Below are 15,766 nucleotides of genomic sequence, written 5' to 3' on the forward strand. Positions count from 1 at the left end.
ATCTAAAATGCTGGATTTATGCGGCTTCTTAAGAAAATGAAGCTATCTTAATTGAAATTAATCAGTTGGACTAAGTTTCAAGTTGCCAAGCTTAGCATTGTAACAGGACAACATACAGGAAATCAAGGCAGACAGGGAGCTAATAAGCACACCTCATAAACACCTATACTACCCAAAAGATGTCGCAAAGGTTCATCCCCACCCTCTCCCACGAGCAATTTCTGAATAACCATTTACTTCTGAGCTAGTTTGCTAAAAAGCAGAAAGGATGTTTTATTCTTTCATAGCACCCACTTAGATGTGCGACCTGCCTTACAAGGAACTTCTCCAGCAGTCCTAAGGCTGTTTTTTGTTTTTTTTTTTCCTGTTTTATTCTTCCCTTCCTCAGCATTTCTCAAAGGACTCTCTACGATGTGCTTACCGTTACCCTGTCCCATTGCCTTTTTGCAGTGTCATGCTCTGTATCGAACCTCTAGCAGAGGAGAAATGCAATTCTACTGCTTTACACAGCACTTTCACAATGCATGTTGTAAAAGACACAAGGCGACTGCTAGCAATGACTGGAATTAGGACTGTAAGGAGAAGAAGCAAGGCCAGACTGGCTTCTTTCAGAAATGCTCAGTACAGTACGCCTTTATCACTTCCTTACAGAATCTGTTCACTGTCTGGTTCAAATAGAACATATTTAAAGACACCTTTGTACACAGGCTGCCAGATGAGATGCCATCATCCAGCCAGCTGCTTCTGCCTTCAGTACTGACCAGAAGCAATTGTTTTTGCATGTCAGCCCACAGTTAAGCCTTAGATCCTATAAACATAACTGTCAATTTGGATGAACAAGAAAACTCCCAATCCTCTTTCAAGCAGGATTTTAGGGCTTACTCAGTTCTACCATGTGGAAAAAAATTAGTCTTCTTGTACTTGGTACTGGACCATGCTTTGGGTTTTTATAGCTGTGTATGACGAAAGGAAAAGATCTGAAGAGTGCTTGTGAAGCCTTTGCACAGCCAATCTGACATACACAGCAGCAGCTCTAAGATGACTGTCAAACAAGGTTTTCACCACACCTAAAGGAAAACTGACCAGTGAGTATGGATCTTTTTAAGCCAGACACACATTTCTCCAAACAAAAATTATACCAGGTTTGATCGAACTTGAACAAAATTAAGATGCTTTTTCTGCAAACACAGACAAAAGAGGCCTAAAAATACCCACCAACAGCACACAGTATTTCTTTCCTGAAGGAGGCCTACAAGAAAGCAGGGGAGGGACTCTTCGTCAGGGGTGTAGGGATAGGACAAGGAGTAATGGCTTTCACCTAAAAAAAGGGTGGATTTAGACTAGACTTTAGGAAGAAATCCTTTGCTGTGAGGGTGGTGAGGCCCTGGCACAGGTTGCCCAGAGAAGCTGTGGCTGCCCCATCCCTGGAAATGTTCAAGGCCAGGCTGGATGGGGCTTTGGGCACCCTGATCTAGTAGGTGGCATCCCTGCCTATTGCAGGGAGTTGGAATATTTTTACGGTCCCTTCCAACCCAAACCCTCCTATGATCCTATGAATTTATTTCTGGTTTATGACAGATTAGGGAAGTGAAAAATAAAAGGGAAAAAAAAAAAGTGAAAAGTAAACTAAGGGAAAAAGGAAACACCATCCCCCCCACAGCCTGCTCCACCAGGGGCCTCTCCCTGCACAGGCCGCAGGGAACTGCTGCTGCCTGCCTGCAGCACCTCCTGCTGCACTCACCTGGGGGGCTGCAGGGCTGCTTCCCTCACATTTTCTCACTCCTTTCTCCCACGACAGCTACTGCAGAGTGTTTTCTGATTTTTCGTAAGTAATGTTATCACAGAGGCACCATCAACATCGCTGGTGGGCTCAGCTTTTGCCAACCATTAATACCCACCGTGCTTCAGCTTCATGCCCTTCGCTTGTTGTCTGACCCTAACACCCTCTTTACAGAGAGCGGACGTGGCACCTGCAAGGCAACGGCGTGCTGATGGACACATGAAAGGGTATGAAAAAGGAGATGGAGCCCTGCATCATGTGGTGCCTCGCAGCCGTGCCAGGAGAGCAGCAGCCAGACAATATCCCTGTCCCCGAACAGCCAGCGCCCGGCGCCGCACAGCACCTGTTGAGGCAGCCGGGGGGCCTCAGCGAAGCCAAAAAGCACGCCTCAGCAAACCCATTACATCAGTTTCGCTTCAGAAAAGCAAAATTTATTTTATTTAAAAATAAAAAAATAAAAAAAGACTTTGCTTCCCCGGCCTCTACGCATTTCATCCGCCCGTGACAGGACCCCCAGAGCCCCCCCCCCCCCCTCCCCGTCGCCCTGCGGGCGGTGGTGCCGGGACTCACCCTCTGCTCGCCCATGGCGACCACCGCGGCGGGGGGCTGGGCCGGGCCGTCAGGCTCCGCCACCGATGGCGCTGCCGCTGCCACAGCCCCGGCCTCGGCCGCGGCCGCCGCCCCCGTCTCTGCCAAGCCGTGGGCTCGCCAGGATGCCGCCCGGGCTTCTGCACATGCTCGCGGGCGGCGGCCGCCTCAGAGCCGGAGGGCGGGGAGGGGGGCGGGAGGCGGCCGCGCAGGGGCGAGGCGGCGCTGGGGACCCGGGTTCGAGACCCGCACCCGGATCGATGGATCCATCACGGGTGAGGGGAAATACTGGAGGAGAAAGATGCCAGGATGTATCGCTCCGGCCTCTCAGCACTGCCTCCAGGTCTCCCACAGCTACCTTACCTGGCAAGGGCCAGGCCCTGGTGGCCATTTGATCATTTATGGCACCTTCCAGTATTTCCTTTCCTCCAGGCAACATCCACAACCCGTGCTAGTATTTTTCGTGGCTGCACCTGCATGAATTGTTCCTGTGGAGATAAACGTCTTATTGTGTCCCAAGTTACCTGTTTCTGTGTTTCTAACTAATAATTTCACATGCATTGCTCTGTTAACATTTGCCCCCAGCGTTTTCCAGTCATCTTTGCTAGCAGTCCACAGGCCTAAAAACTCAACAGAGAAATTCAAGGAAATAGCCCTCACTTTGAAACTTAAAGTTTCACTTTATAGGCTCGTTTTATGCTTCTCACAAATGGAAATTTCATACAAAAGAACAGGAAGAAAAATCATGGCTATCAGTGAAGACTGCCTGCTCAGGCTGACACCTCAGTCTGACAAGAAACAAGGAATCTCACATCTGCAGGGGAAACACTGCTGGTACCAGGACATTCTCACTTGCTACCCATGGCAGAGCAGCCCAGCTCTGTCTTGCACGCCTGCTGATTTTGCTAGCCCTGAACAGAAAAACACAATAGGCTTTGGGTTGAGGACACCTCAGAAATCTCTCGGATTGTTTCAGACCACCTCTATGGAAGTCAGCAGCCTGCAGCTGCCAGGGTGTGTGGCTGGTAAACACCCCTGGCAAACAGGTAAGCTGTAGGACTGAATGATGGCTGGGACTGCTCCACTGCAACCCTTCCAGCCATCTTCCCTTTGCATACATCATTTCTGTTCCATACCAAACCAGCAGCAAGCAGTTCCAAAGTCCAGAGATATTTCATCTTCTTAGTGATTACATCCTTTCAGAATAGGACTTTTTCTTTAAAATTGCACATACCCATCGTGTCTTCCTAAGGGTAAATAAAATACTAAAACACTAAAAGTATTGTAGGCATATACACAAATGTAAACACACAATTTTCATTTTTATTTATGCATACACTTTACATGGATTAATTTTGTGGTTTTGGTGAGAGGGCCTGTGCACGCTCCTGGTGTTCTGCATGTTCTTACAAAGGTCGTTACCTGCATGTGCCCCCAAACCTGCTTCAAAACGCTTCTGAAGTCTCAAGAGAGAATATTTCCTAAGCCACTCAGCTAGTGCCCTTCTGTTTTTCTCCAGATGGCCTTCTAACTTTTAGATTCTGCAGTTATTTACTTACCCACTTATTCTTGTATATGTGACGTTCAGGCACTAGACATGGCTGCCCTCCCACAGATGCCACTCTATGACACACCTGCTCTTCGAGTCCTCTCTTCTATTTCTTGTTGTCGGTGCCTGTTTCTTTCCCTCGGGGCAGTCTCCCACACCTATGGTTTTCCAGCATGTGCCCTGGTGCCAGAGAATCACAACGGCTTTTTTTGTAGCTGTGCTCTGGGTTGAAGTCTTGTTCGAGTCAGTAAGGCAATGATAAAAACTGTAACTGGTGTCAGAGAAAACTGAACAGAGATGGTTTTTGCATGGTTTTGGTGCAATTAACACTAAGGGAAGCACCACTTCAGTGCCCAGAATTGTCACAGAATTCATGAGAACTAGAACTGAAATCAAATATCACAGAATCACAGAATTGTCTAGGTTGGAAGAGACCTCCAAGATCACCGAGTCTAACCTCTGACCTAACACTAACAAGTCCTCCACTAAACCATATCCTTAAGCTCTACATTCAAACATTTTTTAAAGACCTGCAAGGATGGTGACTCCACCACTTCCCTGGGCAGCCCGTTCCAATGCCTCACAACCCTTTCGGTAAAGAAGTTCTTCCTAACATCCAACCTAAACCTCCCCTGGCACAACTTTAGCCCATTCCCCTCATCCTGTCACCAGGCACGTGGGAGAACAGACCTCATTGATCTTTGAGATCATTGATGAAGATATTAAAGAGGACCAGCCCCAGCACCGAGCCCTGGGGAACGCCACTAGTGACTGGCCTCCAACTGGACATGACTCCATTTACCACGACTCTTTGGGCCCGGCTATCCAGCCAGTTTCTAACCCAACAAAGTGTGCGCCAGTCCAAGCCAAGAGCAGCCAGTTTCTTGAGGAGAATGCTGTGGGAGACGGTGTCAAAAGCCTTGCTGAAGTCAAGGTAGACCACATCCACAGCCTTTCCTTCATTCACCCAGTGCGTCACTTTGTCCTAGAAGGAGATCAGGCTCACCAAGCAGGACCTGCCTTTCATAAACCCATGCTGACTGGGCCTGATCGCCTGCTTGCCCTGGAAGTGCCGCATGATGACTCTCAAGATAATCTGCTCCATGAGTTTCCCTGGCACTGAGGTCAAACTGACAGGCCTGTAGTTTCCCGGGTCTGCCCTCCGGCCCTTCTTATAGATGGGCGTCACGTTTGCTAGCCACCAGTCAACTGAGACCTCCCCCGATAGCCAGGACTGCTGATAAATGATGGAAAGCGGCTTGGCCAGCTGCTCCACCAGCTCCCTCAGCACCCTTGGGTGGATCCCATCTGGCCCCATCGACTTGAGCACATCCAAGTGCTGCAGCAGGTCGCCAACCATTTCCTGGTGGATTATGAGGGCCACATTCTGCTCCCCATCCCCTTCCACCAGCTCAGGGTACTGGGTATCCAGAGAACAACCGGTATTGCTGCTAAAGACTGAGGCAAAGAAGACATTAAGCACCTCAGCCTTCTCCTCATCTCTTGTAACTAAGTCTCCCCGCACATCCAGTAAAGGATGGAGATTCTGCTTAGTCCTCCTTTTTGTGTTGATGTATTTATAAAAACATTTTTTGTTGTCTTTAATGGCAGTAGCCAGATTGAGCTCCAGATGAGCTTTGGCCTTTCTAATTTTGTCCCTGCACAGCCTCGTAACATCCTTATAGTCCTCCTGCATGGCCCACCCTCTTTTCCAAAGATTATAAACCTTCTTTTTTCTCCTAATCTCAAGCCACAACTCTCTACTCAGCCAGGGGTCTTCTTCCCTGCCGGCTCGTCTTTGGGCACGTGGGGACAGACCGCTCCTGAGCCATTAAGGTTTCCTTCTCGAGGAGCGCCCAGCCTTCCTGGACTCCTCTGCCCTTCAGAACCGCCTCCCAAGGGACTCTGCCAACCAGTGTCCTGAGCAGCTCAAAGTCAGCCCTGCTGTAGTCCAAGATTGTGGTTTTACTGATCCCCCTCCTGACTTCTCCAAGAATGGAGAACTCCACCATCTCGTGGTCACTCTGCCCAAGACAGCTCCCGACAACCACATCTCCCACCAGTCCTTCTCTGTTTGTGAAGAGAAGGTCTAGCGGGGCGCCACCCCTGGTAGGCTCACTAACCAGCTGCATCAGGAAGCATCTTCCACGCTCTCCAGAAACCTCCTAGACTGCTTTCTCTGGGCTGCGTTGTGCTTCCATAATATGTCTGGGAAGTTGAAGTCACCCACGAGAACAAGCACTGATGATTTCGCAGCTTCTGCCAGCAGACCCCCACCAGGATGCTTCCCTTGTTGGCCTTCGCTCCCAGGAAACTGGCTTTACGTGAAAATAAATGAGCTCTGGCAGTAATAAAGGGAAGAACCAAGCCCAGTAAAAACAGTTCTGTTAACAAAGTCAGGGGGCAGGCTGTTGCCCTGTGCTGGTGCCAGCCCTCCAGTAGCACAGCGATACCTCGGCACAGCACCAAGCTCCTGCCACCTCCAGGATCCAGAACAACCCCTCCAGGGCAAAGTGTCCTTCTCTGCAGCATCAGTAGGAGCACCCTGAGCAACTGTGCTGGGATGCAGACGTGCACCCTCCCCAGTGCTCAGCACTTCCTTGGGCAATGCTAGGAAGAGCAGGATTGGTGCCTGGTGCTCGCTTCCAGTAGCTGGAGGTTGCCTTTGTTCCTACGGAGTCAGTGCTTCAAGGGGTGCTGGCTGCTGTTGGGGCTTCAGCCCTGTCCTTCTGTGTTTTGTTCCCCTACTAATTACTCTTTATGTCAGACAAGGTAAGGGTCAAAAGGACCGAGCCAAGTTTTTGTTAACTACTGTGAATTTGTTTGTTTGTTTAATTCATATATATATATATAGAGAGAGAGGGGGGTACCCTTTAAGATGCAGGATATACCTATACAGGTAGGATATAACTATGTACACCATTCAAGTAGAGCCAAGAGAGTCTGCAAGACCCAATGAAAAGAAAATAAAATCCCATTATGTGAAAACAAAGTTAGGGATATTTCTCAGGAGTCACCTGTCCGAGAAGATGAAGGCTGAGTTCTTCTGCTCTTAACAGTTTGTCAGTTTCTGAGGTTGCTCCTCTCATGCTGAAGTGCCTATTGCAGTAAGCTTTGACCCGTGTCAAAATGCAGTGAATAAGTACATTTTCTTAGACACCACATATGAAGGGCTGGCCTGGAGCCACCAGCCCAGAAGTCACTTCACATTTTAAAAAAAACATTTTGAAAAGCTCTTGCAGGCATGAGCAGAAAGAAAAGAGGCAGAGTGGGGAAAAGGCAGAAGGAAAAGGAGCAATGAAGGGGAGATTTTTCACGTGGTATAAAAGCAAGCACATCATGGTAAAAGTGTCTGCTACTGAATGTTTTTGTTTAGTAGAGGGTGAGGGAGCAGCAGGTAAGAAGAGATGAGGAAGGAAGAGCTTTAACCTGCAGGGAAAGACGTGCTGGCATACTGCTGGGGTTTAATCATGGCAGGCAGCTCAGCACCACACAGCCACTTGCTCACTCTCCCAGGCTGGATGAGGGAGAGAATCAAAAATGTGAAAGTACAAGAACTCATGGGTTAAGAAAAGACAGTTTACTAGGTAAAGCAATAGCCACATGTGTGGGCAAAGCAAAACAAGGACTTCATTCTCTGCTTCCCATCGGCAGGTAGGAGTTTGGCCACTTCCAGCAAAGCAGGACTCACAACATGTAATGATTTCTTAGGTAGACAAACACTGTCACTCCAAACATCCCCCCTTTCCTCCTTCTTTAACCCAGCTTTTTTAGATGACCATGACACCCCATGGCATGGGACATCCCTTTGGACAGCCTGGTCCAGCTGTCCTGGATGTGTCTTCTCCCAGCTCCTGGTGCACCCCCAGCCTCCTCGCTGGCTGGGCAGCACCAGGAGTTGAAAAATCCTTGGCTCTCTGTGAGTGCTGCTCTGCAACAGCCAAAACATTGGTGTTTTATCACCACCATTTTCATCAAAAATCCAAAACAGTGCATCATACAAGCCTCCAGAAAGAAAATGATCACTGCTCTGATCGTTACAAGTTAAGGAGCACTGTTTTTCACACTAGCCACGTGGATCCTCCCCCTTCCCTCACAGGAGGTTCTCCAAGCAAATATCAGACAAGAACTTCTGACTCCTATGGGAAACTGCTGCATGCCCCAGGGCCACCACTGCTGCCTTAGTGGCTGCCACTCAGCAAGGAGATGCTGGGACTGGTGGCACATGGCGAGGAGGACACACAAGGCTTCCTGCAGCTGCTTCCCAGTGAGGATCAGCCACTGCCCTCTTAAATGGGCTTGGGACCTGCTCATGCCATTTCTGCGTTTTGCCCTCCTCTCCCAGTGCACAAAAGCAGTGGTGATGTGAATGCACCCTGTGTGTGTCCTGCAGAGAAGGCTCCTGGTGCTCCAGGGACAGGCAGCGATCACCCACCTGATGGCACTGTGAGGTTGTGAGTCGCCTGCTGGGAGGAGAGCCAGGGGTGATTGGGGGGAAGAGGAGCACAGCCTGGTGTGTGACTGAGCAGGGTGCCAGGGGCTGGAGAAAACTCTTGCACACGTGGAGGCAGGAGACCAGACAGATTGGAGCAGGAGGCTGCAGCCTGGATGGCAATCCTCTTTTTTTTCCCTGGGAGGTGCAGGTGGCCTGAAAGTGTTGTGGGGATTATGCATGCCAGCCATGGCAGCAGGGTTCAATCCTAGGTTTCTGCTGAGTTGATAAACTGAGAGATTTTTCCACTAAGTTTTCTTTATGAGTGCTACAGCTCGAGCTGGGTGCCTCCAAGGAGGGAACCTGGTTTTCCACTAGCCTAATTTACAGTCCTTGCTCCTCCACATCTCCTTTGCATGCCATCTACATCTGCCAGCAGCATTTCTGGGCCCGGGGCTTCACCTTCTCCTGATTGGTCTCTGTATGTCTCCAGGTGATTCTCTGTATGTGTGGCTTCTCTTTTCCTCTTACCTCAAGATTAGGAAATCTTGTAATTAAAGTCTTTTTCCTGCTCTCTGGTATTCCAGTTTCAACTGGTTCTGTGTTACACTTTTTCTGCTTAAAAACAAAAGATTAAAAGTACATTCTCTTGGCCTAAGGCTCCATCCACTTCATCTACTAGTGCCAAACTGCTACATATTTCTATTTCTACAGAAAGCCCAAGGAGCACAGCTCCCTCCCAAGGGCAGCCAGCTCCAGCCCTGTCCCTGACAGCGCCAGCGCTGTCCTGTACAGGAGGAAAGAGGTGCACCAGCCCTCATTTGCACCCTGAGGCCAAGCTGACCTGTTCCTGTTCCCCACAGTGCCTGCCTGCCCTCTGGGGGCATGACAGGCACTGTGTGGAGATGGACAGATCAGCAAAGCTCTGCAGGTTTATTCTGCTCTATCCCAGGACTTGTGCTGTGTCCCCACAAGCATCCCTATACCTGGCTGTCAGCAGCCCCCTTTGGCTGCACCCCCTCTCCCCACCTGCGTCCCAGGCTGCTTCAGTCCCTGCTCTCAGCAGGTGATGCTGAGGGTTTGTGCAGAAGAGGACACCTTGAGACCAACACAGGGCCAAACTTGCAATTAGAAGAGCTTACATGTATATGTCCATGTGTACAGGGCCAGGGTGGTCTGCCACCCTCCAGCTGTGGTCTTACAGAGGAGGGGTGGGCAACAAAGAACATAAAAGCTCTGGGGACTCAGCATGTGGCACTATGCTCTGCTAGCATCATTAACTGAGGGAGGTTTTAATCAAAAAGTGCTGGTTACTGAAGACATTAGTCACTTTCAGGTGCTCTTGGGTTTCAGTTGAAAGGTGCAGCAAAATCCTGCAGCAATCAATGTGAGTCTCTCCATGCTACCTGACCCGTAACAAGTTTGGTGCAGATACATGTAACTTCCTCACGTTTTCTCAAAGGGAGCGCTTCAAGTAAATCGCAATATTTAAATTATAGCTGGACCCAAGACAAAACACACACTGAATCCAAAACTTCTGGGTTGTTTGGATATGAGCCTGTGTACTAGCTCTGACTGGAATGCAAACAGATTACCACCTGCATTCACAGTCGTGACTACGTGCACAGTGCTGTACCAAGCAGGGACCTGGCATCCTGCCCTTTCACTTAAATGCTGCTTGAAAAGTGCAGTTGAAAACCACAAGGGCATAGGGCCTTTGGGTCCTTGTTCAAGCCGTTTCACTGTGAGTTATTCAGAAGAGCTTGAAAGTGTGTTTCTGTTCTCCACTCTGCTTGTAGCATGATTAAGGGGAGACAATTGAAATTCCGCGAGTAATATTTTGTATTAGAGTGGGAGCCCTGGGTTTATCTAGTGTTATACAGTGACACACATATGCAGGAACTGGAATCATAGCATGGAGCATGCGAGAAGGTAGCAACAGAGCTGTGTTCTCTGTTACCAGCAATTGGCTACAGAGCAAGGAGATTATAGCTTAAAATAACACTGGAACTGCGTGGTCATCAACTGATCTTGTAAGAGGCCGGGCAGAGATTTGAAGCTGCCGTCCATCTGTCTACCTTCATTGCAGTTATTAGGGCAAGGAAGAGTTGCAGAGTGGAAACAGCTTCCACCTTCTTTCCCCATGGGGTGTCTAAACCCTAAGACAGAAGCGGGGATCGTGCATGGTGTCCAAGGGCTTATTGTAGGAAAATCACAGAGAACAGCAGAGAATCAAATGAGTGACAGGGAGGCACAACTGGGGCAATGCCTGGGCTGGAGAGCTAGGGAAGAGGAGTGTCAGGCAGACAGAGAAAAGAACAGTAGCTGAGAGCAAGTACAGACAGTGGGAGCACAGGCTCAGTTTTACCCATGTCATAAAAATCTTGTGTTTCTTCAGAGAAAAGAAAAAAATATGACTGCAGTAAAAAAAAAAAAAAAAAAAAAAAAAGTAATTCAGGGGATATGAGCCTCAGGGACAAGAAGAGAATTGGAAAAAGGTTGGAAGTTACATTTCTGCACCTCTGTGAAGGCAGTGCTTTCCCCTTAGGAGAGCAGCCGTGAATGATAGATCTGGCCCCTTAGCTTCCCACACCTAACAGGGAAGGGTGGCTAAAGAGCAAAACGAGACTGGCAGCAGGAAAAAACATGGCACGGCTGGGCATATGGGCATACTGTTGCTGCAACCGAAATGCAAAGGGAATAGAGAACCTTTGCCCTGAGGGCTGACTTTCTGTTTTACTCTTGGGGAGCAACAACCTCGGGTGCGCTGCCTTGGGTCACGCTCTGATAAACTAGCTGGGGGAGGCAGGGGCAGGAGCAGGGGGAGGTCAGGGACCAGCAGTGCTGGTGCAGGGACCCTTGTGGCCCATCTCCTGACCGTGGCCGGGGCCAGTGGCGAGGCCAGCTCGCTATCTGCTCAGGCTGACACAGCGCTCATAGGCCCGCAGTGCCCAGCGGGACATGGCACCAGGCCGCGCCAGGCCGCAGGGGGACACGTGTTGGCAGGAGGTGGCCCTTGCAAGACGAAGGGGACCACGAACGTGTGTCACAGGGCTGCTGAGCTGGTGACAGCCCTTTCCTAAGGTGGAAATGAGCCACACAGCAGCCCAGGTTCCTGGCTGGCAACTCAGCGAGCCCAGCCCCAGGCAGGCTGAGAGATGGGCAGTGAGGCAGCAGGCAGAGGAAGGGGAGTTTGAGGCCACACTGCCCAGCAGGGATATGAATATCCCTCGTGATGTAAATGGATGTAATTAGTCATCCATCTCTGTAACAGGCCCCTCCTGAACTGATGCTGCCAGGGAGGTGCCTTGAAGACGGGAGACTTCACGGCACCAGGATTATCTCTGTGGTGCCACAGGCCCGCAGGTCCTGTGGCTTGCTAGAGGCTGGGGACAGACAGAAAAGGGAGCAGCTGGCTTTTGTGTACAAGTAAAAATAAAAATACTGCAAATGTCCTTTCAGAAAGCAGCCTGGGAGCGAGCTGTGCCTCACCGGGAGTTGGGTGGGCTGCCCATGAGACCCTGCAGCCCCAGTGAGGTCCTTTTTTTAGGAACCACCAAAATGTTCTGCAGGGAAAAAGCACAGGCATTTGGGTGTCCTGGTCTTCATGAAGAGGGGACCACTGTGTCCCAGCAGAATGTCCCAAGGTGCAGGGGGTGAGCTGAGCCAGACAGAGATGTTTGAGGATGGTATCACAGAGGAGAGCGTGAGGCAGGATGGCCTTTGCAGCTAGTGCTTTTAGCCATCCTCTCCTGGCTGTGCCCAGGGAAAGGGTGCCAAACAGGAAAATCTGCTCACCAGCACAGGTCTGTGCACAACATCCTGCAGAGAAATCCCTCCAGATGGCAGCCTGTGAAGAAAATCACTGCCGGTTTCTTTGCAACATTGCTTAATTGGACACACCATCAGTTTTAAGGAACAAGCATTTCCTGTGATGCTATTTTGGTGTCAAATTTACTCTATCAGCAGCCTGTTTGAAATGGGGTTATGATGAAGCACCAATCTTATTAGCTAATTGTGCTTGCTAGTCAATGGTTATTTATTTCATAGCCAAATTACAATGGCTGGCTGATGGGCTCTGCAGTCAGAGTGCTTTTAATTCCCCCTGGATTTCATTATTGTGACTGCAAAGGAAGGAACAGAATAGCAGATGAAGCTGTTACTGTTTAGGCTCATAATGCTGCCAATGCCTTATTTTGAGCTGTGGCCTTAGGCTGAGCAAGTTGGCAGGGCACATCTGGAAGAATGAAATCATGAAGAAGTTTCTGAGGCTTTTTTAATGTAAAAAAATAACCCTTTGGCTCAGAAGCAGCTGCATTTTTCTAGAGTAGCCTGCTTCAACATGATCATTTATAACAGTTTCCACTAACTAATCTGAGCAAGCATCATATGTAAATCCACATACACGTGACATGCTCAGCACCACTTGCCTGCTTTGTTACTGCTCTCACAGCACGATGGTGTTTGTCCTGGTATACAGTGGTGCATTATTTCTTACCAGGCCTCCTAACAGTCTTTCTCCCAGTACAGGCAGTAAGGACAGCTTTGATCCCCTGCAAAAGTAAGACACTCAAGGGACGGTTTCTCTGGCAGCAAATCCAATGATCCCCAGACTTCAGGGGCTCATCTGTCTTCATGCAGTTTTCCCAGACAGCTCCATGCAAATGTTTAATTCTAGGCAAAGGTGACCTAATTCCTTTTACTTGCCAGCAGCAGCAGTTTTGTTCTTCAGAGATAGCTGTAAAAGGCAATGACAAACACAAATACTCACCCTGCAAAGAAACATAGTGTTGCCATCTCTCCAAAAAAATGATAATGATCTGGTAATGATCTGGGATGCCCTCTGAGCTTTCCCACAGCCCACTCCTGAAGAGGCTGTGTTCTAGCTATGTTTGCATCCCATTTTCCTGCTTATTGCCTTTTACATATTTCCTACTTACTGCCTGTCTAGCCTGATTCCTCCAGAAGATGGCTGGAAAACATCTGCAAGAGCTCAGCAGGGAACATGTAGCTGCAGCCCCCTTCTGGGGCCCAAGCACAGCTCATGGCCACATTTACCTTTGCTTTGAGTTTACCTTGCTTTGAACAACAGTTGCCTGGTGCCCATGGCCTGAAAACACAATGGCCTCTTTATTAGTCTCACTGTGTGCTGTTCCTAAAGTATGTTCAGCTTTTATAGGATGGCTGGGGGCCCTGTCCCACTAACAAAATGCTGTGAACATAAATATCAAGTTCATGTACAGTTCTGCACCTTTCATTTATTTTTTTTTTGCTTCCTTATTATTTCTTTCTGAAGTGTTAACAGCTTTTCAAGATGTGAAATTCTGGGAAACTCAGACCTGCACACTTTTGTGCTTTTTGTGTTTATTAGTGGTGTGTTTTTTTTTCAGCAGATGACACTTTGATAAAGCTCTCGAGCTTTCTCTTCTGAGGAAGTATTTTTGAGGTTTCTTGTCCTTGCATTGTCTCACAAAGAATGGATGCAACACCAGAGAGTTTTCAAAAGCAAACTGTGGTGTTCCTTGTCTGGAGGCAGCAGGACTTCTGCACTCACAAGAACAATGCAGTCCTCCGCAGTCCTCCTAACAGGCTTTATGAAACAGGCAGCAAACTCATGCCTTGAAATCCCTTTACCTTCTCTAGAAGTGTTCCAGCTTCAGGGATTTTTCGTACTTACCTTCGCGGCATCCCTGTCAGCAGGGAGAGGCAAGCACAAAGACTGCGGGTGATGAGCCCTGAGTTACAGAGGAGGCACAGCAGTGGGACAGCCCAGGCAGGTGTCCTGTCCTCGAGCTGTCCTGCTTTTATCTGGAAGGCTCCAGAGCAAAGAACAAGGAACGTGGCTGGCCCTGCGATATGGAGGGGGAGCAGACCACCCTGCTCCATCTGACATTGCAAACACCTACTCAGTTTTTTGCCCAAGGCTTGCATTCCTCCAGTACTTAGTATTTAGAACCAGAATACAGCTAAGAGGTGCCAGAAAAGTAATTAAAATTAAGGGACATCTTATCACTGTTTCTGGGACTGCGACAGACTCTTTTTTTTTTTTAATTTTTGATTTTTTTTTCCAGCAGGGCACAGGGTTCAGGCTTGTGATTTCTTCTTCAAAGCACTTTAGTGTGAAATGCCTGCTCACCCATTTATTTGTCTCCCACTTGATTCCTGTCAGCTCAGGTGGCTAGATAAAACAATTTAGTAGCTTCTGTCACGGGCTTTATTTCCAGCTTTGACTGCTCTAGCAAGGGTCTCAGAAAATCTGCCCTTGCACTCCACTCTCTTCCACTTTATTTTTGGTAAACAAGGACTGAACATTAGATGCAGAGTACAACAGTAGGTGTCAGAAAAGCAGCTTCTTTAGGTGCTTTGTGTACAGGAGTGCAAGTTTCATCCATTTCACACATTCATAATTTAAACAGTAATTAGAAATTCTAAATAATCTCTCCCTGGGCACTAGCTAGTCTTCATTAAACATCTAGTTGTCATTAAACATCTAAACACCAGCAACTGAAACTGGGTCAGCTCCTCGGCGGCCGCCCGCGGGAGGAAGGAGCTGTGTCAGACTCCAGCAGCAGAGGACCTGCGGGGAGAAGGAGGCTGTTTTGTGGCGTGCTGGGGGGTCCCCACATCCAGGCGAGGCAGGAGACCCCTGCTGTCCACCAAGCAAGGCGAGCAATCCTCCAGCTGTGGTAGGCAGGGATCACAAGGTACCTGCCAGGGAGCTGGCCCTGCAGCTAGCTTGAGGGCCTGCAGTGCCTTGGCAGTGGGAGATGCTGCTGCTGAAGGACAGCTCCTGCTCTTGCGTTTCCAGCCCCTGCTTTCCTTGCCCTCTCCACCCCATCCACATCACGTCCCATGTCCCCTTAGGTTCTCTCTGCATTTACTTCTCTCTCCAGCCGCACCCCTCCCCCCCCTTTTTTTTTTTCCTTTTTATTCCTGGGAAACCAAGAAACTCACATTTTGAGGAGGAATCAGAGCTGCTCTCCCCAGCAGGGCTTCAGCCTCTCACAAAGTGCTCCTGCTCTGCAGTTCTCACGCAGGCGAACTCGGTGGGAACCAGGTGTGTTTTTCAGAGCCTCCTGCCCCTGACATCCCTGCTGACAACAGGCATTGACTGCCTTCATTTTGCCCCGAGCAACTAAACCCACCTAGCCAAGCTGAGCTGCTTTCTCCTTTAAATAAACCACGAAAAGGGCTCTCGGAGACGGGGGGGGGGCACACCTTCAGAGGAACCACAAGGCGCTGAGAGGTGCAGCCAGACAGCAGGCAGCAGTGCAAAGGATTCGCCACAGTGTCTTCAACATTGAGTCGGAGGTGGAGGTGGCTCCCAGGGAAGTAAAACCATTTTATGCAGATGCAGTGCTGAAGTGGTTCACAGCAAACAATAATACAAGCAGAAAACACTGTTCGGCATGGCACT

At 49.2% G+C, this 15,766-nt stretch overlaps 1 protein-coding gene across 4 annotated transcripts in view; it reads right to left on the bottom strand.

The window, feature by feature from the left end:
- FSD1L (fibronectin type III and SPRY domain containing 1 like) overlaps positions 1-2,533 on the bottom strand; it is a 29,473-nt gene extending 26,940 nt beyond the window's left edge. For 3 of the 4 annotated variants that reach the window (XM_038170217.2, XM_038170216.2, XM_038170215.2), the window contains exon 1: positions 2,351-2,533. In XM_038170217.2, the coding sequence (XP_038026145.1) occupies positions 2,351-2,365 (15 nt within the window). In that variant the 5' untranslated portion in view covers positions 2,366-2,533. The remainder of the gene's footprint in view (positions 1-2,350) is intronic. The other variant, XM_027446196.3, reaches the window with a different exon arrangement.
- Between the last annotated feature and the right edge of the window lie 13,233 nt (positions 2,534-15,766).

Source organism: Anas platyrhynchos, chromosome Z (assembly GCF_047663525.1).
Source record: "Anas platyrhynchos isolate ZD024472 breed Pekin duck chromosome Z, IASCAAS_PekinDuck_T2T, whole genome shotgun sequence".
NCBI classification, from domain to species: domain Eukaryota; kingdom Metazoa; phylum Chordata; class Aves; order Anseriformes; family Anatidae; genus Anas; species Anas platyrhynchos.